The 22,998-nt window shown below is 42.5% G+C and overlaps 1 protein-coding gene across 1 annotated transcript in view; it reads right to left on the reverse strand.

The window, feature by feature from the left end:
* Positions 1-16,166, reverse strand: part of LOC148139559 (putative G protein-coupled receptor 139) — a 41,156-nt gene extending 24,990 nt beyond the window's left edge. Inside the window, exon 1 of the mRNA XM_087980868.1 lies at positions 16,034-16,166. Within this exon, the coding sequence (XP_087836994.1) occupies positions 16,034-16,166 (133 nt within the window). The remainder of the gene's footprint in view (positions 1-16,033) is intronic.
* Positions 16,167-22,998: the final 6,832 nt, after the last annotated feature.

Raw genomic sequence — 22,998 nt, forward strand, 5'->3', positions numbered from 1 at the left:
GGATTCCTGATCATCATAAACCCTTGATTCCAGATACTTATTGAATTCAAATTCCACAATCTGACATTGAAACCATGTCCCCAGAACATTACCTGGGTCTCTGGGTTAAGAGTCCAGCGATAATATCAGTATGTCATAGCTTCCCTTTGAGTATAGTTGCACATATAATTTCCAGAGCATATGATGCAAAATATTTGCGCGACAGTTTTGGTTCAGATATATAACACAAGTCTGTTTCTCCTTGCTATTTGTAAGACCCACCCAAACTCATTCTGTGGAATCTGAGGAACACAGCCTGTGTCGCTATTAGTGATAGACTTGGATAAGACATTCGGGGAGGCTTACTACGATGCTGAGATGAGCTGAAGACATGTCCAGAAATACAGGACGAGTATCAATATCTATTCCGCTCTGTCAGGATAAGTGTCACCTTATATTCTCACTGCTTCCTCACATGCTCTGTATGTCTCTTATAGCACCTACCCTCGACCAAGGCTCACACTCTATCTCCAAATAAGGCTCAAGCATGACCACGCTCACTGTTGAATTCACCACCTTCCATCCCCCACATTTCCTGTCCCTGGTGCAATGGCCCCGCACGCTAATAGCACTACATGGATACAACAATGTGGACAGACTCCCTCCGGCCACCTCACCATGTCACACCTCACCTAGTCCAGTACTAACAGCAGGTCCATCCACTCCCACCCTCACTCATTCCCTCCCTTTCTCCCATTCCAGGAGAAACAGCCTTGAATAAGACAGAAAGGGCCAAGCCGGATGGTGGAGTGCCGGATATCAGTTCCCTCATCCCCCTACCCTGATATGTGGGATGGAATCTGGAGAAAGCCAGAGAGGACCATGTGGCCTTGTGTGGAGATTCTGAAACAAAGCACGTCCCACCAACCGAATAAGAAGCAGTGTTCATTGAAGAGCAATCCGCAATTCAAACCTACTGTCAGTTCCAACCTCATCTCTCTCACTCGCAGAAGAACAGATAACCCATTGCACAGAGATTGCACATAGAAATACACAGGCGGATTGGTAAATACCCCAATATACTAACATACACAATGCATACAAGGAGGTAACAAGCACACACGTAGAAGCACACAAAGACATAAAAAGTCACACACAAATAGACACAAACATAGATAGAAACACACAGACAGATAGATACAAAGACAGACATAGTCACGCAAATACAAAAAATAACAAGCACATGGACACACACACTTAAATACACATTAAGACAAAGACGCGAGTGCCATTAGGACACAAATAAATAAGTTTTTTGAATTATAAGTAGATAAAGGATTCTAGGGAGAAGGTCGGAGAATGATGTTGAGGAACATATTAGAAATGACTGAATGGTATATCAGACTCGACAGGCCAAATTGTCTAATTCTGCTGCTTTATTAATGCTCGTGTGGTGTTATGCTATCAGGTATTCTCTTCCTGAGACAGCAGCAGCAACATATTTGATTGGAAACAGTCAGTGGTAATGTGTGAAAAGATTGGAGGGCACAATGGTTAATTTCGATTCTTGGTTATTGTACCATTATATCCGAAAAGGGGCAGTGATTTGATGTGAGGTCAACACCGTTTTTTTTTTAAATGTGTCCCACAATGAAAGAAGGATGTCCCTTTCCCTTTACTGTTGTGCTATCTGTGGTGTCGCCATCCTCAGGGAGCAGTGAAGACTCGGTTAATTAAGGTATTTTAGTTTGAACTTGACTGATCTTTGCCGGAAAGGTGAGTCAATGTTTATTGGGAACAGATAGGAGACGGATGGTCAGACACACTCGGTTCAGCCATGATCATTCTGAATGGTGCCGCTAAATGGCCAACTGCTGCCCTTTCCAATGTGTTGTTCCCTCAATCCACCCCTCGACGCAGTTACAGAGATGTACTGCTGCCCCTACCCTTTCTGTTGTTCCCTCAATCCACCCCTCGAGGCTGTTACAGATTTATACTGCTGCCCCTATCCCATGAGTTGTTACCTCAATCCATCCCTCGAGGCTGTACAGAGATATGCTGCTGCCCCTATCCCATGTGTTGTTCCCTCAATGCACGCTCCCGGCTGTTCCAGAGATATACTGCTGCCCCTACCCCATGTGTTGTTTCCTCAATCCACCCCTCAATGCGATTACAGGGTAGAGGACCATCCCATTCAGCCCGGATCGTTACAATGAGACGGGAGGAGACCATTCTGCCCGTCCAAAGAATTACACAGGAATATAGGATGAAGTAATTCAGCTCGTTGAGTACATTACACAGCCCAGGACGAGGCCATTCAACCCGCCTGAACAGCTGCACAGGAACAGGGATGCTGTCACTAACAGGAAATAGACAGTCGAGATATATGATCTTTTTTTAAAAGAAATCTGTAACTAGTTTTGACTCAGAAATCACTTTAGAGTCATCAATGATCAATAATCTATGTAAAATATCTGCATGAAGGGACTGAATAGATCAAAGCTGAACTACCTCGTACACCAAAATGATCATTCAAGAGATCTTCAAATGGAGGTAGTGAATCTGCATTATGATGTAGACAGGGAAGGTTAGTGAGCATACCCTCAGCAGTAATAACATAATGTGAGTTGTCTATTGCAGTCGGGAACAATTTAAATGGAGAGAGATTGCAGATGTTTTTCATGTTCTTGGTACATGAATCATATGAAGTCTGTCTGCAGATGCAGCAAGTGTGCTGAAGGTAAGTGGAGTGATGTTGTTTGTAGCAACGGGTACTGGGTTTAATTAGGAATATTTCACTGTATCTGTACAGGGCATTGCTGAGACCACATCAGATACATTGGGTGCAGGTCTGATCCTCTAAACTAAAAACCGGATAGAATTCCTTTCAGAGATGTTCAAAGATGCTTCCCTTTACTCATTCCTGAAATAAAGGCCTTCTGTTATCGGAGATTATCTGTTTAGATCTAAGATGAGAAATCCTATTGAACCACGATTTTCAGAGAAGTCTTTCAGCTGGATACATATTTTCTCTTGCTAGATAATATTTTTTTGAATGAGATGCATTGGTATTAACACAAATATTATGAAGATATTAACCCATTTTTAAAAATTACGCAGATGCATATAAACATCTCATCAAATCACAAAACGGCACACTATTTTCTTTTGCTAATGCAAGGCACTGTGCACAACAACAACAATGATGCTGCATACAGCATACAGACTATTATCACCCATTCCAGAGAATGTACATGGAGAGTGCACATGCTCCAGTTTGGTGTACAGTTGACATTCTTGGATTTTTCCACACAGAGACGGAGACAAATATTACTTGCTTCAGAAGCAGCAGCCAATTGGTCTCTCTCTCTCTCTTATTTTGTTCTGCCTGAAAGCAAGGTGTGAGAACACAAAAATCCTGAGTCATCTTTATCACTCGCGGAGGATTCCTGATGAGGATTCATAGGAATCTCTGTACACCTCGAAATAAAGGGAATTCAGTCAAATCAAACTGTTCCAGGAAGAAATCCGCATTCCCAGATATTTCTGTGAGCAGAATAAGTCCAAAGTCAGAGTAATATTTGAGACACTCTATCATTTTACCATTTGTCCACAGTTAAACTTTCTGTGTCTCAGATTTTTCTAGAAAATTACACAGTCCGATACCTATATCATTGGACACAGCACTCAACTGGTTACATTTAAAATTTGCTTTCAACAATAGAGGAGTGGGAAAAGACATGAGTGACCCTCCAACATTGGTCAGACCACGAACAAGATATTCTCAAAGTGTTGTAAAGTGTAAATTCCCTTCCACAGAAGATTGTGATGCCTGGATATTTCTATTTGTTCAAAATTATCTATGTAAGACATTTGAAAGACAAATGAATGAAGGGAAATGGTACACTGACAGAAAAGTGCTGCTGAGACCTTAATCAGATCATAGTGCATGGTAGAGCCGTGACAAAGTGTTTGATGACCCACTCTTGCTCCACAGTCCCGTGTTACTATGGTGCATTCAGCCTCTCACAGCTCCTGTAAGGTGCAGATGGGGGCTACTTGCTCCAAATACCTGGTCCACAGTAACACAGGATTTCATTTAATCCCTCACAACTGTCACGCACAGATTGGTACGAATTGGAAAATGTTATTTGGAAATTCAGACTGGTTTTGAAAGACGCCTCTGGTCTGTTTACAGAGTGCCGCCTCTCTGCAACTTGTGCTTAATTTGTTGGTCTTGGTCTAGACCAGGATTCGTTATGAATAAAGCTCCATACCTCACTCAGAGATTACTCAAAAATGCTTTGGTCTCTCTGATTACAACATACAATAACAGTACATCCAGGAAAATTACAGCCGTTTACTTTGAAATTACAGAAAATGAAAACATAAGGAACAGGAATAGGTCATTCGGACGGTCAAGCCATTGTATACAATCATGGCTGATCTACTGCTAGCATTAACTCCTCCTTAATGCCCAGTTCTTCACACTCCTCAGCTCTCTGACAGATCAAAGATTCATGCACCACCTCTTTAAGTACTTACAGTGATGTAGCTCCCCTAACTCTCTAGTCCAGATAAGTCCTGACATTGATTACTCTCTGTGAGAGGAAAACACTCTCTACACATACACCGTCACCTATTGATATGAACAAGAGGTGAACACAAGGGCTCAGGAAAGAGTGAATGGCCTTGATATCAAGGCAGTAGTTGACTGAGGATGTCATCGGGACCACCTACTTATTTGAGCTTAATGAGAATCAGGTCTAAACTCCTCATTGGTTGGGGTCTTTCAGAGCACGAAGGAAGATGTTTGTGGTCGGTGGCCGACAATCCTCTCAGTGCCGGGACATCGCTTCAGGAGATCCCCAGATTAACTTCCTCATCACAAATATCTTCAACTCCTTCGTCAACGTCTATGTGCCCCCATTCCCGGCGCCCCCCATCTATCCCAAGATCAGAAGCGGAGTGATCACTGAAGATCACACAATATTCAAAACATTCTTTCCCCACTCAGCTCCTGAACGAGTCTGTGTCCATATTCAGCAAGACCAAAACAAAATTCACGTTTGTACTGTTAAAGTGTCGGTAACATTCATGTAACAGTGCTGCCAGGCACTGCACATTTCCAAAGTTAAAAGAGGAGCTCATTCAGCACGTCAAGCTGGTTACATGGATATGTGGAAATCATCCGTGGGGGTCAGAAGCTGGTGGGGATAGAATGATTTAGAATGAAGGTGTGTGGCTCCTGTCGCGATGGTGGATAACGTGAAGTTCTATGTATGATCACACACCAAATGCACTGAATTAATGTTGGAAGAGTGTCGTTAAATACTGGCTCTCTCTCTCTCAATCGAAATGGGGAATGGCGTGGAGTGAGCGGAACGTTCTCAGAGTCTTTTAAGCATTCGAGAATCATGTAAATCAAGTAAATAAAAACATGGAATTTATCACCGTAATAGTTCTATTTGGAATATAATGAGTGACTGTCCATCAGATTAAGTTTCAATGCAATCACCTCTTATTCTTCAAAGCGCAACAGATTAATCCTCATGCACTCCCGATGGTACAATCATCCCAAAAATTAGTCTGGTGAAACTCCTTTATACTCTTTCTGCCAAGAGGATTATTCCTGAGAAAGGAGAGAAAATCTGTGCACAATATTCCAAATGCTATCTCAACAACACTCTACGGTTGATCACAATAATTCTATTCCCTCACTTAGCTGTCTCAGCTTCTTTCCTGTGGTATAAAAAAAGCCATTCCTTCTCTCTGCACTGCGAATGATGTGGAATTTTGAAGTTTCTTACATCTGTGCGTCAATCAACACCAAAGGTGTCGATGGAGATGTATATCACTTTCAGAGGGACACTCAATCAGAAAGAATTCACTTGAAACAGGTCACCTACCTGAATGGAAATGACTTACAGGAACGTGGAAATCAGGCAGAGAAAGGGAGCTATCTTTCCTTTTGTTCTTCCCTCACGGGATGTGTGCAGCTCTAGTCAGGCCAGCATGTTATGCTGATCTTGAACTGAGTGGCTGATTCAGCTGTTGCACAGGGTAACAAAGAGTTACATACAATGCTGTGGGTTTGCAGTCACACAGAGACCTGAACATGAAAGGATAACCCGTTGCCTTCTCTAAAGGACATGAGGCGAACAGATATGCTTCTGTTGAAAACCAGTGGTGTTGATTTCAGTGCATTCCATGAACTTCCTTCATGAGACACCAAAAGATTATTATTCTGTGCCGTTTGATTATGAGTCAATGACTTGACCACCTTGCACTGTCTGCCCATCTGACAGATTCTGTGGAGAAGACAAACTAACCATCTCAAGTGCAAATATTTTGTGACGTAAGCATAGTTAGAAGGGACTTAAAACGGTTATATCTGGATCTACCAAAGGCACAAACGATGGATTATTCAGCAGTTGCATTGAGGCTGAGAAGGAGACTGAAATATCCTGATAGTGGCCTTGGGCAGGATGGTGAGTGGGGAGAATATGCAGAAATGTAAATATGAATGAAGAAAAAAGATAATGGAGATTAGGAACAGTCTAGTTTCTCCTCGCGTATTGTTGAGTAAGTTGTGAATAGTAATTTGCTAGTTATAATCAGTAAGGTGTGAAATTTTTGACAGGATCTGAAAATGATGACTTCCAAATTTTAAAATTTGAATATGAACTGCAATTCAGTTCAACTCAGCTTAATGGTCAGATGGAATGTCTGAGAAAGGTAGTAAAGACGCAAGGATAAACCCCTGTCTGTTGTAATATTCCAGTCTAAAGTTCACAGATTCTGATCCATTAATGGAACATTCCAGTCTAATGTTCTCAGATTCTGATCTCTCCTCCCCTGTCTCTCGAGCTACTGATCCCTGTTCGTCCAATCATTGATGCTCCCGCCAATACTGGGATAACACATTGAACCGAGTCCTTAATTAATAGAAGAGGCAAACCCTCCAGTGACACATCTCGGATCCACGGAGACTGACATCAATAACAGCCACAAAACAAATAGCTCCAGCCAACGCCTTTCAATTCAATATTGTTCTATTCAAATTCAAAACAATGATTCAAACTGTCATTTTCTGGATGGGCTATGTGAGGGCGACTGATGGAACAAATCTTGAGGCTCGTAGATCAATTGAGTGTAACCATTCAATCTGTCTTGGATGCAGGAGAAATGCCATAAGTTAATCAGAACGGAAGCATGCGTCTCTGATTATAAATGGAAACATACATCCTGGAACTATTGATCAAGCATCATAATTTCAATTAAACACTGAGACAATTTTTATAGTTCATGATCTGAGGCGAATGTGCGTCTGAGAAACATGGGGTTATAACAGACAAATGGCATGGATATGTTAACAAAGAATTGAACGTGACAAATGCAATTAAGATTGTTATTCCAGATTCAGAGAGAGGCAGATGAGGCCTGTGCTATTAATGTTATCGATGTTAGTGAACTGTGATGAAATGTCATTTACTGGACTTCAATTACACTGTGATTATGGTATTGTGGAGGAGACAGAAAACAGGGAGAATTGTGGGTTATGGCAGTTCAGACTGGAGGGATGGAAAATAATATTCCTCAGTCATCAGTATTGGAATGTTACCCTTCATAACTCATATGAAGAACAGATTCAAGGATACATCTAAAGTGAGGAATGAGGAGTAAAATTTGTTTATTGAACACAAAATACGGCGACAAAATGATTTTCTGTCCATGCTAAACTTTGGGAAATAAGAAATAAGACACACTCACGATATTGAGCTCCATAAATTGAAATGTGTATTAGAAAACCAGGGAAGTGGTGTGCAATCTTTTTCAATCACCATTTGGCCCATAGCTGAGATGCTGATTTCCCCTCTGTCAGTGATCCATATCATTGAGATTCTCTGGCGCTGTATTTCAGTATTGAGGGGGTTCTCAGTTTCTGCTGCTGTTCACTCAGTCTATTTAAATTAAATCACTTCTCACTGTAGAGGAAAAAAAATCACTTGGCCTTTTGGACTCTGTTTAACTGTCTATTGCATGTCCTTTCTGGTGTAGCCTGTATGCCTCAGTCTAAGTTTTTCCTTTACCCTATGATTTATATGTCCTTGCTTATTGTAGGAGCGACATTCCCCAGCTAGGATCAAAGACTCTGGAGGCAGACAGGACACAGGTACGGAATGAACTTTAATTCAAGCAAAACCTGGTTAATGCTGGGAGAATACCAAAGGATATTCCTCGAATCTGGCTTTGACATGGGAAGACATTCGTTTCCTTAATCTTCAGCTCAGATCAGAAGGCAAATCAATGACACACTTCGATTTTACAGTAAAAAGACAGTATTTTTATACGTTCTGTGTTGCAATGATCGTACACAACTTTGTCAGTGTCCCCTCCACACCCCTTCTGCAGAACCAATCTTGTAAAACAATTGATCAATGATGGACACTCGCATGCACAGTCCGAGCTTCTTTTTTTTCGGATGTTTAACGATTTTTGTTATCTCTAGTCCTTGGGATCTTTCTATAATGTTGAAACTTTATTGCTGGAACAGCACAGCAGGTCAGGCAGCATCCAGGGAACAGGAGATTCGACGTTTCGGGCACAGGCCCTTCTTCAGGGCCTGTGCCCGAAACGTCGAATCTCCTGTTCCCAGGATGCTGCCTGACCTGCTGTGCTGTTCCAGCAATAAAGTTTCAACTTTGATATCCAGCATCTGCAGACCTCACTTTCTCCTCGAATCTTTCTATAATGCATTCCAAAGTTAGTGGATGGGCTCTTTTTAGTCATACCCCTCATTGTTTATCCTGAAGGATTGCATGAATTCTATTCTCCAATGCGCAGGCTATCTCTTATCAAATTCCGTGGTCACATTTTACATAACAAAGTTGATTCTGTTACGAAATTCGTAATATCATTATTATTTCTACTGTTAACATTTTTCTCAGCGAATTAGACAAGACATGCAGGCATCTCTTTAAGGTTTTATAATTACGTTAAAATCTGTGCCCATAATTATTTACTAAATGTTTAACTAGAACTTATTACTATTGTAATTAGTTTCAAAGGCGCAGCTAGCTTCTGAAAGATAACTTGAGTTGCTGTTTTTGTGGATGAAAAGAATCCTTACTGAGATCAGAATAAGTAACCTTTTGTAGTGATTCTTCAAAGGTTTTGTACTACAATTACATTATTTCATCCGTGTTCTGTTACAAATCATCATTTTTTTTTAAAAAAGAACCTTCTTTACCACTATGTTGGCATGTTTCAGAATCTTGCAAATCAGATTATCCTTTCTTTTGCCTTGGAATAATGCCATTCTCAATTCCCTTTTTTTCACTAATGCTGAAGCAATCTGTTTTAATTTCTGGCTATTTTGTGGGTCTTCAAAAACAGACAGTTGAAGTAGACTTTTAAATTTCGGCCACTCCATGTCTCTTAAAAAAAGGCAGCTCCAACTCTCACAATGATCTGCCAGAACTGTGTATAAACAAAGAGTTTCACTCTACTTAGATACATGCGGCAATGACTCCTATCAAATCAAATGAAACCAAATCTAATGATAGAGAGAGAGAGAAATTGTCATAAGGTCAATACACCCAGATGGAACTCTGCAGCCTGCCACATCCGGCCAAAAATCGTGATAGACGATTAAACAACTAACTGATGGAGAGGGCTCCACAATTATTCCCATTCTATTAATGGATCAGCTCTGCACGTCAGTGTAAAAAACAAGGAAATAGTATCTGTACCATTCTAGCCAGGAGTGATGAGTCGACGATTCAACTCACCGTCATCATGATGCCCACAAAATCACAGATGCCAGTCTTCAACCAATTCGATTTGCTGCACGTGACATGAAGAAACAGCTGAACACAGTAGATACGACAAAGGCAATCGGCCTTGACTTTTCATAGAGCTGTCAAGCAGCACAGACATAACTTGCTCTGTGTGGTTTCTGATAGCCCCCCATTTGGAGATGGTGCTGTTTTGGAAAATACACTGGATGAATAATCCAGACCAGGATAATGCTCTGGCAGCTGATGGAAGTTAAGAACAATTAATAAAACATCGAGATCTCAAATCTGGTGTCAGTAACAGTGACGTTGATGTCAATGTTGATCGTAAACACCAATTTGCTTTTCCAATGTACTTTCAGGAAGTGAATCTCCCGTGCTTTCCTGGTCTGGCCTAAAAGTGACTCCAGACACACAGACATGTGATAAACTCTTCAATGCTCTCTGAAAAGGCCAAGCAAGACACTCTATTGTATCAAACTTCTCCGACGTCTTAAAGGATAACACCTGATAGAACACCCAGCCCCAGCCTTATTATAGAAAAGGGAATTGGAAAGACAGTCCTGTTAACCCTGCAGAGACGTCCTTCCTAACATTTGTGAACTTGTGACAATATTTACAGAACTTTCCCACAAACTGCACAGAAACATCGGGAATATAATAGGCCATACAGCACATTGAGCTTTCCCCGTTCTAGTTAATGTCTGAACATCTCCTCAATGCACTTTCCCCACACACTGTACACATCCCTTCATGTGATTAACCTTGTGAAGCTATAAAATAGGAATTGCGGTAGTGCCCTTGGTCTGTCGAGTTTGCTATCCAATTCAATATAATGTTGGCCGACCCTTTACTTCTACACCATACTCCTGCATTCTCCCCCATCCTTTCGGTGTCTAGACATCCTTATTAGTCCTGAGTGCCTTGTCTTCCACAGCCTTATGAGAGAGAGAATTCCAAGGTTCACCACTCTCTGAGTGCAGACATTTCTTCGTATCTAAATGCAATGTGACCTGTCTGTACCTAATAGTGTGGCCTCTTGTTTTAGACGTCCGAGCCAGGGGAATTATCATCACTGCTTCCAATCTACCTAAACCTGTCAGTGTTTTATATATCTCACTGAGATCGCCACTCATTTTCCTAAACCCCATGGAATACAGGCTCAATCGCCCCAAACCCTGCTCCACAAAAGGTCTGTCATCCCAGAGATCAGTCTGGTCAGCCTTCGCTGCACTCCCTCAATGTCAGGTTTGTCCTTTATTAGGTACGGAGACCAAAACAACACACAATACTGCACAATGTTCAAGATGGGGTCTCACCAAGGCCCTGTACAGCTGCACTGAGACACCCTTACTCCTGGATTCAAATCCACCTGAAATGAGGGTCAACCCCCATTTATCTTCCTGACTTCTTTCTGCTCCGGCAATCTTGCTTTCAGTGACTGGTGTACAGGGAAATCCCATATCCTTTTCAATGTTACAGCTCCCCACATGATGGGTCTGCGTAAACTGGTCGGTGTGCCAATGTATTCCCAGTATTGGCTTCAATCTTCAGAACCCACTGCCCTGCATGGAACTCAGATGTCTGACCAAACAATTACAGAAGAAAAGTGCAGTTCCCTTCATAGATCGACATTTCTCAACCACTCCCTTTTCCAATGGTTGGCTGGAATTTTAATGTTTCCCAACAAAGTAGACAACATCACATCTATCCACACTGCCTTCATCTGCCACATATTTACTCATTCACTCCATTTGCCTCAATCACCTTGAAGTTTGTTTCACATCCTCCTCACTTTTCAAAATCCTTGTTCCCTCAGCAGACTTGGAAACTTTGCATTTGATTCCCTCAACGAGATGTTTGGGATGTATTGTGAATATCTGACGTCCCAGCACCTATCATTGCGATGCCTCTCGAGCCTTCCAAACTGTAAACCATCCAATTATTCCTACTCATTGTTTCCTGTCAACACTCCCATTTTAACATCATGTTCATATATTACCCCCTATCCCATGTGCTTTTACTTTGCACCCTTGGGACTCTATTAAAATTCTTGCTGAAAATCCAAGTTCAGTGCCTCTATTGTTTTTTTCTGTAATTAATCTATCAGTCAGTTTCTCAAGTATGTTTCTCATTTCATCAATGTGTGTTGATTTTTTCCTATGCCCATTATTTTCAGCTCCAGTAATTACTCCAGATTAGTTTATTTACTAATTTAATTCTACATCATTTTCTCACCAGACTCCGGTTTTCTCCTATTGCTGGGAAGGCTTTGTTTATGTATTTTTCTGTGTAGACAGAAGTGAAGTAGTTGTGTCATGTTTCTCTGTTCTCCATTCTCCATTCCCTGGTTTCTGACTGTAAGGAAGCTGAAACTTTGACTAAAAAGAACAGCTGTTGTCTATTCACCCTGTCCATGCCCCTTGTAATCTTAATGCTGAATTACTTACCCACTCAACTTCCTCTGCTCCAAAATAAATAACTCGAGCTTACCCAGCCTCCCTCCACAGCTCACATGGTCCATCCCAGGGAACATCCTGTTGAATCCCTTCTGCACCTCATCCAGTCCAATCACATCCATCCTGTAATGTGGCTCCCAGAACTGCACACAACATTTCACTTGGCCTTACCAAAATGCTACATAACACTCGTATAATCTTTGGGTCAATGAATAAAGGCTTTATCTACAGTCATGCTGAACTCATTAATTATCATATCCAGTCACATTCAGGGATGTGTGGAGAAGCACGCTCTGACCTTCCTAGTGTGATGCCATTCTTTGAGTACTCCCCTGTCTGGTTCCTTCTTCCAAAGTGTATCACCTCATATTTATCAGGGTTGCATTACATCTGCCATTGATCTGACCATCTGACCATTCCATCTGTATCTTCCTGTAAAATAAGACCTTCCTCCTCACTGCAAACCATCCGGCCAATCTTTGTGTCAAACACAAACTTACTTATCACACTCCCCATACCCACTTCACATTCACATCACTTATGAATACCACAAATGATAATGTACACCAGGGGAAATTGGGATCCAGTCACACAAACACCCTTCTACCATGAAGTTGAGTTGGGATGCAACTTGGCAAGTCACTAATAGGCCCTACATGTTCCCTGGTTATTCTGTTCCACTTGATATACGTGAAGAATATCTGGGGATTCTCCTTGATCTTGCCCTGCCCCTGTGCTAGTCAGTCCCCTCCAAGGGAGAATTTCCTCCTTATTACAGTCGTAAATGGTATATCCCTTATCCTGTCATTATTTGTCTTAAATATAGAGTAGACAGCTAAGAAACATCCTATTTATTTCCACCTCATCACATGTGTCATAGATGTTTGAAATTTCATTGCAATCACCTCTCATGCTTTGAAACTGGAGAGGTCGCAAGAAAAATCTCCCCATCAGAAAATCTTGTCATCTCAGGAATTAATCTGGTGAATGTCCATTTCACGTCCTCTGTGATCAGCGTAATCTTTCTTAGATAAGCTAACCAAAACTGCACTCAATACCTCAGGTACGTTCTCACCAACACTATGCGACTTCTTTACCTCTACATTCTGATTCTCTTTAACAAACTCCAACTAACTTTAACTTCCCAATTACACGTATTCCTCCAAATACCATTTACACTAATTGCATTTACGAACTCACTGTGTGGGTTATAGAGTCATAGAGATGTACAACATGGGAAAAGACCCTTCAGTCCAATCCTTCCATGTCTAGCAGATTTCCCAACCCAATCTAGTCTCACCTGCTCGCACCCAGCCCATATCCCTCCAAATCCTTACTATTTATATAACCATCCAAGTGCCTTTTAAATGCTGCAATTGTACCAGCCTCCACCACATCCTCTGGCAGCTCATTCCATACACGTACCACCGTCTGTGTGAAAAAGTTGCCCCTTAGGTCTCTTTTACGTTTAGATTACTGAAAGCATGGAAACAAGTCCACACCGACCCGCTAAAGCACAACCCACCCAGACCCATTCCCTTGCATTGACTCCTTAACCTAACACTACGGGCAATTTTGGATGACCAATTCACCTAACCTGCACAGTTTGGATTGTGGCAAGAAACCCACACAGACATGGGGAGAATATGCAAACTCCACACAGAGAGTCCACAGCCTGAGGCGTTGTGAAGGAGTATTGCTAACCACTGTGCCACCGTGTGACCCAATAGCTTTCTCCTCTCACCCTAAACCTATGCCCTTTGTTCTGGACTCCCCGACCCCAGGGAAAACGCTCAAGGGAAAACAACCCCAGCCTGTTCAGCCTCTCCCTGTATCTCAAATCCTCGAACCCTGTCAATATCCTTGTAAATCTTTCCTGAACCCTTTCAATTTTCACAACATATTTCTGATAGGAAGGAGACCAGAATTCCACACAATATCCCAACAGTGGCCTAACCAATGTCCCGTACAGCCGCAACATGACCTCCCAACTCCAATACTCAATACGCTGACCAATAATGGAAAGCAAACCAAAAGTGGCCTTAACTGTCCTATCTACCTGTGACTCCACTTCAAAGGAGCCATGAAACTGCACTCAAAGGTCTCTTTGTTCGGCAACACCCCTCAGGACCCGGCCATTAAGTATATAAGTCCTGCTAAAATTTACTTTCCCTAAATGCAGCACCTCGCATTTACCTGAATTACACCCCATCTGCCACTTCTCAGCACATTGGCCCATCTGGTCCAGATCCTGTTGTACTCTGAGGTAACCTTCTTCGCTGTCCACTACACCTCCAATTTTGTTGTCAACTGCAAACTTACTAACTGTACCTTTTACGCTCGCATCCAAATCATTTATGTCAATGACAAAAAAGAAATTAGGACCCAGCACTGATCCTTGTGGTACTCCACTGGTCACAGGCCTCCAGTCTGAAAAACAACCCTCCACCTCCACCCTCTGTCTTCAATCTTTGAGCCAGTTCTGTATCCAAATGGCTGGTTGTCCCTGTATTCCATGAGATCTACACTTGCTAACCAGTCACCCATGGAGAATTTTGTCGAATATATTACTGAAGTCCATATAGATCACATCTACCGCTCTGCCATCTTCGTTACTTCTTCAAAAAACTCAATCAAGTTTGTGAGATATGATTTCCCACGCACAAAGCCATGTTGACTATCCCTAATCAGTCCTTGTCTTTCCACATGCATGTGCATCCTGTCCTTCAGGATTCCGTTCAACAACTTGCCCACCACCGACGTCAAGCTCACTGGCCTATAGTTCCCTGGCTTGTCCGTACCACCCTTCTTAAACAGTGGCACCACGTTTGCCATACTCCTCTGTCACCTCTCCTGTGACTATCAATGGTACAAATGTCTCAGCAATCACTTCTCCAGCTTCTCACAGAGTTCTAGGGTACACCTTTCAGGTCCCGTATCAAGACATCCAGCACTTCATCCTCTGTAATATGGACATTTTTCAACGTGTAACCATCTATTTCCTAACATTCTATCCCTTTCATATCCGTTTCCACAGTAATTACTGATGCAAAATACTCGTTTATTATCTCCCCCATTTTCTGTGGCTCAACACGAAGGCTGCCTTGCTGATGTTTGAGGGGCTCTATTCTCTCCCTAATTATGATTTTGTATTAATGTATTTGTAAAAACCCTTTGGATTCTCCGTAATTCTACTTGCTAAAGCTATCTCATGTCCCGTATTTGCCCTCCTGATTTCCCCCTTAAGTATGCTCCTACTGCCTTTATACTCATCTCAGGATTCGCTCAATCTATCCTGTCTATACCTGACATATGCTTCCTTCTTTCTATTAATCAAACCCTTTAGTTAGCTAGCATTCCCTATGCCTACCAGCCTTTCCTTTCGTCCTAACAGGAATATACTTTCTCTGGATTCTTGTTATCTCATTTCTGAAGTCTTCCCATTTTCCAGCCGTCCGTTTACCTGTGAACATCTGTCCGCAATCAGCTTTTGAAGGTTCTTGCCAAATACCGTCAAAATTTGCCTTTCTCCAATTTAGAACTTCAACTTTTAGATCTGGTCTATCCTTTTCCGTCATTATTTTAAATCTAATAGAATTATGGTAGCTGGCCCCAAAGTGCATCTCCACTGACACCTCAGTCACCTGCCCTGCCTTATTTCCCCAGAGTAGGTCAAGTTTTGCACCTGCTCTAGTAGGTTCATCCACATACTGAATCAGAAAGTTTTCTTGTACACACTTAACATGAGCAGCAATTCAGTCCAACCTGGCTCAATGACCACATAGAATGACTTACCAGGAACACCAACTATAGCGAGGATGGGATAGTAACTAGCTTGAATAACCAACAATACATCAGAGATCCGAAATGCTAAAGTGATCCAAGGTTGACAAAGCCAGTAAAGACTCCCGGATAAACTCCTGTCCATTGTTGGAACATTCCAGGCTAATGTTCTCAGATTCTGATCCATTGTTGGAACATTCCAGTCTAATGTTCTCAGATTGTGAGCTCTCCTCCCCCTCTGTCTGGGTCTGCTGATGCCTGTTAGTGCTGTCGGTGATGCTACCGCTGATACTGTGGGATAACACATTGAACCTAGTCCCGAATTAATAGAAGACGAAAGCCCTCCAGTGACACATTTAGGATGCACGGAGACTGACATCAATCACAGTCTCTGAACAGATAACTCCTGTTAACCCATTTCAATTCAATACTTTTTTATAACAATTCAAAAATCTGATTAAAATTTACACATTCTGGATGGGATATGTGGGGGTGACTGAGGGAACAAATGTTGGGTCTGGTAGAACAATCATGTGTAAACATTCAATCTGTCTTGGATATGGGAGCAATGCCAGAGGTTTATCAGAATGTTTCTACGTTTCTAAATTGAAACAAACGTTCGGTATCTACTGATCAGGCACTGCAATATTAGGAAGACATTGAGAGAACTTTTATCTTCCATGATCTGAGAAGAAAATATCCCTAAGACTATGTGCGGTTATAACAGACAACGACATGGTTATGTTAACTGGGAATTGTACCTAAAAGATAATGGGATCTGCAGATGTTTGATAATTCAGTGTAGGCAAAGCATGGTGGTGGAAAATGCACAGTAAGCCAGGCAACATCCGTTTAGCAAAGGAGTCGACGTTTCAGGCAGGACCTTTCTTCAGGACTGGGGAGGGAAAAGGGGGTTAAACGAAACTGGGTGATGGGTTGAGGCTGTGGAAAAGATAAGTTATAGGTGAGGGAAGGAAGGAGGTGATAGTGATAGATCGGTGGGGAGTGTGGAACAGATGGTGGGAAGGAAGATGGACATTAGGTCTCCTCGAGAGGGCAGATGTGAGTTAGGGAGTTGGATCTGGGATCTGGGTTGGCCAGGGGAAATTTGTATATCAGTGAAGCCAATGTTCATGCCGTGTGTTTGCTGGCTTCAAAGGCAGAAGATGAGGTGTTACTGGTGACATCCTGGTAAATATCTTCTGAACCCTCTCCAGCTTAATAATCTCCTTCCTATAACTGAACTGCACATATTACTTCAGAAGAGGCTTTATGAATGTCCTGCACAATCTCAGCATGACTTCCCAACTTCTAACCTCAAAGATCTGAGCAATGCATAAACTTAAACACCCTGCGCCACAAACTTCAGAGAATTATACCTGTGCCGTGGGTCCCTCTTTTCTATATAACAGCATAAATTGTGTAAGCCCTGCCCTTGTTTGTTTCACCAAAATGCAAAGCCTCACATGTATCTAAATTATACTCCACCTGCTACACCTCAGCCCAGTGAATGATATTACTACCCTCTCATACTTCTCCTTCGGATTAAAAGACAATCCCCTCTCCAGAAGGACGACAGACACCAGCCTTGAGTTTCCCAAATACCCGGAGCTTGGTTTGCCTTGCGCAGGCAGAGGGAGGAATCGGTAAGCAAAAGCTGGAAACGAAACACCTGCCTTGTATCAATGAATGATTTTAGGAAGAGGGAAGTCACATGTTCGAGATTTGAAATAGTGATCGGTGTTTTGGGACCAGAATTGTGCTCCTTCCTTATCTCTGGTGTTCAGTCTTGATATCTACTCGAGATCCTTCATAGTGGAGCGTGTGTTTGCAGGATTTCTTCCACAAAAATAGCAGACTACTGATAATAGCCATTTCAACCAGAAATGACAGCCAAACAATTAAAGATCTTCATAGTTTATCTCAATGGCACAGCAAATGCACTCAACATCCTATAGTTAAGGCGAATAACTTGTACTGTTTTCAATCAGAAATGTCCCCTGTATAATTTGGTAATGTTAAACAGAATTTAATAAATCCATACACTTAAAATATTACCCAAAATCTGAGCATAGTTTAGGCCTTCATTAATGGATGGTGCCCACGTCTCTGAGGTGGAACTCTGGATTTGATTCCAGTCCATGACGGTCTGGTAGTGCCCCTATCTCTGGAGAAGATGGTGCATATTCATGTCCTGTGGAGGTGTGTCACAGCATGTTACAACAGGTTGATGAACAAACATACAGGAGCATCATGTTGCAGCTTCAGCGACTAATGCTGAATGATGGTAGTCTCCCTATCACTGGGCCAAAAATTCCAATTTCAAAGCCCACAGAGCTGTTTCATAATATGTCTGAACAGGTTGATTAAACTATTTTTGGAAAAGTGCCATGATGAAGAAGGAAAAGGTACGACTACTGAACTTGAGAATTGAGACGCAGGATGACTAAAAGTACAGCCATTCGTGTTGATTGGAGTCACATTTGCACTTTCTAGAAGTTTATAAAATGATGAAGGCCATGAATAGGGTGACTGGCCAAGGGGCACCTGAGGTTGCGTCTGGAAATGTCGAGGAGAGATCATTATTCAATTTGTGTTAGGAAATCTGTAACTAGTGGAATTCTTCAGGGATCTGTGTGATGTCATCAACAAATTACAATCCATACCAATGAATTGGATGAAAGGGATGGAGCTCACTTTGCTCATGCATCAGGATAGTCATTCAATAAGATATCAAATGGAGACAGAGCGTCTGCAATGTGATACAGGCAGGGGGAGGGCAGAGCTTCTGCAATAGCATACAGGTAGAGGGAGGGCAGAGCGTCTGCAATGCGATAGTGTCAGGGAAAGGCAGAGCATCTGCAATGGGGTAGAGACAGGGGAGTGCAGTGCATCTGCAATGGGGTAGCGTCGGGGAAGGGCAGAGCATCTGCAATGGGATAGAGATAGGGGAGTGCAGAGCATCTGCAATGGGATAGAGACAGGGTAGTGCAGTGCATTTGCAATGTGATACAGACAGGGGAGGGTAGGGCGTCTGAAGTGGAATACAGACAGGGCGAGGGCATAGCATCTGGAATGGGATGCAAACAGGGCGAGGGTAGGGCGGCTGCAATGGGATACAGACGGAAGGATGAGGTGAGGGTTTGATTTGGGATACACAGAGGAGAGGGCATATCGTCTGCAATGGGAAACTGACAGAGGGAGGGCAGAGAGTCTATAATGGGATACAGCCCGGGAAGTGCAGAACGTCTGCAATGGGACATAGACTGGCATTATGCCATGGCATACAGACAGAGGACAGTTGTGTGCAAACCTTCACCAGAGAAAAATGAGAGTACGATATATATATATATATATATATATATATATATATATATATATATATATACACACACACACATAGAAGACGGGAATTTTCTGTTTTGAGGAAAAGACAAAACAGCAGAAAATTATTTAAATGCAAGGAGAATGCAGAACTCAGCCGTACCGAGGGATTTGTGTGTTCTGGCACATGACTCACATCAAGTTACTCTGAAGATGCAGCAAATGATTTGGAAGGTAAATGGAATGATTCTGTTTCGTGCAAGGGGTGTTGGGTATGATCTTAGCGATGTTTTTCTGCATCAGTACAGGACATTGCTAAGATCACATCTGAAGTATTATGTGTCGTTATAATTGCCTAATCTGAAAAAAAAAATTGCTTTTAAAACGTTTCAAAGTTTTTTTTTTCTCTTTTCTCATTCTTGGGATAAAGGCATTCCGTTATGAAGAATTAACAGTTCAGCCTGAGAATGAGGGTTGTTGCGTTGACCATATAAGTTCTTGAGAAGAGTATAGTTGGTGAATACCGGATGGATATTTCTTCTTGTGTGGGAGAATAAAACTGGGGAAATAATTTCAGAATAAATCATTTTCAAAGGCAAGGTCATTGGACTGAAGAATTGAACTCTGATTTCTCTTCATGGATGCTGCAAGTCAGGCTGAGTGTTTCCATTAATTTCTGTATTTGTTTTAGAATAAAACATATTCATCTTAACACAGATATTGCAAAGACATGAAACGCTTATTTTTACATTATGCAGGCACATATGAACAGATCTTCATTAGCATAGGGATTGAATTCAACAGTCGTGAGGTGATATTGCAGCTGTACAGGACCTTGGTATGGCCACATTTGGAGTACTGTGTGCAGTTCTGGTCGCCTCACTTTAGGAAAATGTGGAAGCTTTGGAGAGGGTGCAGGAGAGACTTACCAGGATGTTGCCTGGAATGGAGAATAGGTCGTGCGAGGAGAGGTTGAGAGTGCGAGACCTTTTCTCATTGGAACGGCGAAGAATGAGCGGTGACTTGACAGAGATTTATAAGATGATCAGGGGATTAGATAGAACAGACAGTCAGAGACTTTTCCCCCGGGTACAACAGAGTGTTACAAGGGGACACAAATTTAAGGTGAAGGGTGGAAGGTATCGGGGGATGTCAGGGGTAGTTTCTTTACCAAAGAGTGGTGGGGAATGCGCTGCCTGTGGGAGTGGCAGAGTCAGAATCATTGGTGACCTTTAAGCAGCAATTGGATAGGTACATGGATAGGTGCTTAAGCTCGGACATATGTTCGGCACAACATCGTGGGCCGAAGGGACTGTTCTGTGCTGTATTGTTCTATGTTCTATCTTCAAAACAAGTAAGGCCATTTATTGTTAATGAATTGATTCTGTGCACGACAACAGCTGTAATGCACTGACCTGGAGTTGAGAATGTGATGGTGTCATATAATTCGGACAATGTTCAAGGAGAGCTCACATGGCACAGTTTGGGGTCTGATAACGTTATTGATTTAACTTAGAGATGAAAAAATGTAGCCTCTCTGTGAAGGAACTGTCTATTGCTCCCTTTCTGTTTCCATGTCGCTCATCACAGCAACGTGTGGGAGTGAAAACAAAAGTCGCCTTTCCCACTCATGGAGGATTCATGACGATATTTCATTGGAATCCCCCCACTGCCTGAAGCAAAGCAATTCAGCCAAATCCAATTGTTTCATTTAAAAAGTCTCGTTGTCAGAAGGTTGTGCGAGCAGAATAACTTCAGAAGTAATTATTCAGACTCGATAGTGAGGGCGACAGACAAGAGATTCTGTGGCTGCAAATGGGAATCCGAGATGGTGTTCAGCCTCCCACGTGCCAGGGTCCAGAATGTCGCAGAATGGCTGTGATACGTTCTCACCGGGATGGGGGCGCAGCCAGAAGTCATTATGCACATTAGTACAAATGACACAGGTAGACATAGTGATGAAGTCCAGAGTGATTATAAAGAGCTGAGGAAAAGGGTAAAAGACAGGACCGCGACAGTGGTAATATCCGGTTTACTTCCAGTGCTCCGTGCTAGTGAGGGTAAGAACAGGAGGATATGGCAGATGAATGGGTGGCTAAAGAATTGGTGCAGGGTGCAGAGATTTAGATTGTTGGAACACTAAGATCTTTTGTGGGGCACAGGTGATCTGTTCGGGAAGGACGCGTTGTACCTGAACTGGAAGGGGACCAGTATCCTGGCAGGCAGGTTTGCTAGTGTTGCAAAGAGGGTTTCAATGATTCAAAGTTTGTGCGAAGATTTGTAGCTCGGGTGCTCGTTGTTGTGGTTCTGTTCGCCGAGCTGGAAGTTTTTGTTGCAAACGTTTCGTCCCCTGGCTAGGCGACATCATCAGTGCTTGGGAGCCTCCTGCGAAGCGCTTCTTTGATGTTTCCTCCGGTGTTTATAGTGGTCTGTCCCTGCCGCTTCCGGTTGTCAGTTTCAGTTGTCCGCTGTAGTGGTTGGTGTATTGGGTCCAAGTCGATGTGTTTGTTAATGGAGTTTGTGGATGAATGCCATGCCTTTAGAAATTCCTAGAGGCATGGCATTCATCCAAAAACTCCATTAACAAACACATCGACTTGGACCCAATATACCAATCACTACAGCGGACAGCTGAAACTGACAACCGGAAGCGGCAGGGACAGACCACTATAAACACCGGAGGAAACATCAAAGAAGCGCTTCGCAGGAGGCTCCCAAGCACTGATGATGTCGCCTAGCCAGAGAACGAAACGTTTGCAACAAAAACTTCCAGCTCGGCGAACAGAACCACAATAACATGTAAGTATCGAAAATCTGGTGTCAGTAATGGTGACCCTAACGCCATTGTCGATTGTAAGCTTCTATTTCTTTCCCCAATGTACTTTCAGGAAGTCAATCTCGCGAGCTTTCCTGAACTGGCCTAAAAGTGACTCCAGACACACAGACATGTGATAAACTCTTCAATCGTCTCTGAAACGGCCAAGCAAGTCTCTCAATTGTATCAAACTGCTTCGAGTACTTTAAGGGTAAAACCGGACCCAATACCCAGCACCAGACTCGGGATCGGAAAAGGTTACGGGAGACACAGTCCTGTCGACCCTGAAGAGATTTCCTTCTGAACATGTAAGAACTATTGACAACTTTTGCAGAGCTTTCCCACAGACTGCACAGAAACATCAGGAAAGGAGTAGGGCATTCAACACATTGAGGCTTCCCCATTCTAGTTAATGGATAAAATGTCCTCAGTGGAGTTTTCCTCACACGGTGTTCGTAAGCCTTAATATGCTTAAACATCGTGAAATATATAATAAGAACTGCTGTCGTCCATGTTGTCCATCAATTTTGCTCGTCCAATCAATATACAGGCCTTTCTGTGATGACACATGCCTATTAATCATGGTTTGGCTGCCATGTTGTTTATGAATTGTGTGCTTTTCTTAAAAAAAAAGCAAGTTCCTGTTCACTATTCGCGATTCCATCTCCAACATTGGCTGAACAGCAAAACCCAAGCTCGTGATCCTCTACCTGCAATTTCTAGAGGCATGGCATTCATCCACAAACTCCATTAACAAACACATCGACTTGGACCCAATACACCAACCACTACAGCGGACAACTGAAACTGACAACCGGAAGCGGCAGGGACAGACCAC

This window comes from Chiloscyllium plagiosum, unplaced genomic scaffold, assembly GCF_037043375.1.
Source record: "Chiloscyllium plagiosum isolate Xiang-an unplaced genomic scaffold, Cpla_swu_hap1 HiC_scaffold_38, whole genome shotgun sequence".
NCBI classification, from domain to species: domain Eukaryota; kingdom Metazoa; phylum Chordata; class Chondrichthyes; order Orectolobiformes; family Hemiscylliidae; genus Chiloscyllium; species Chiloscyllium plagiosum.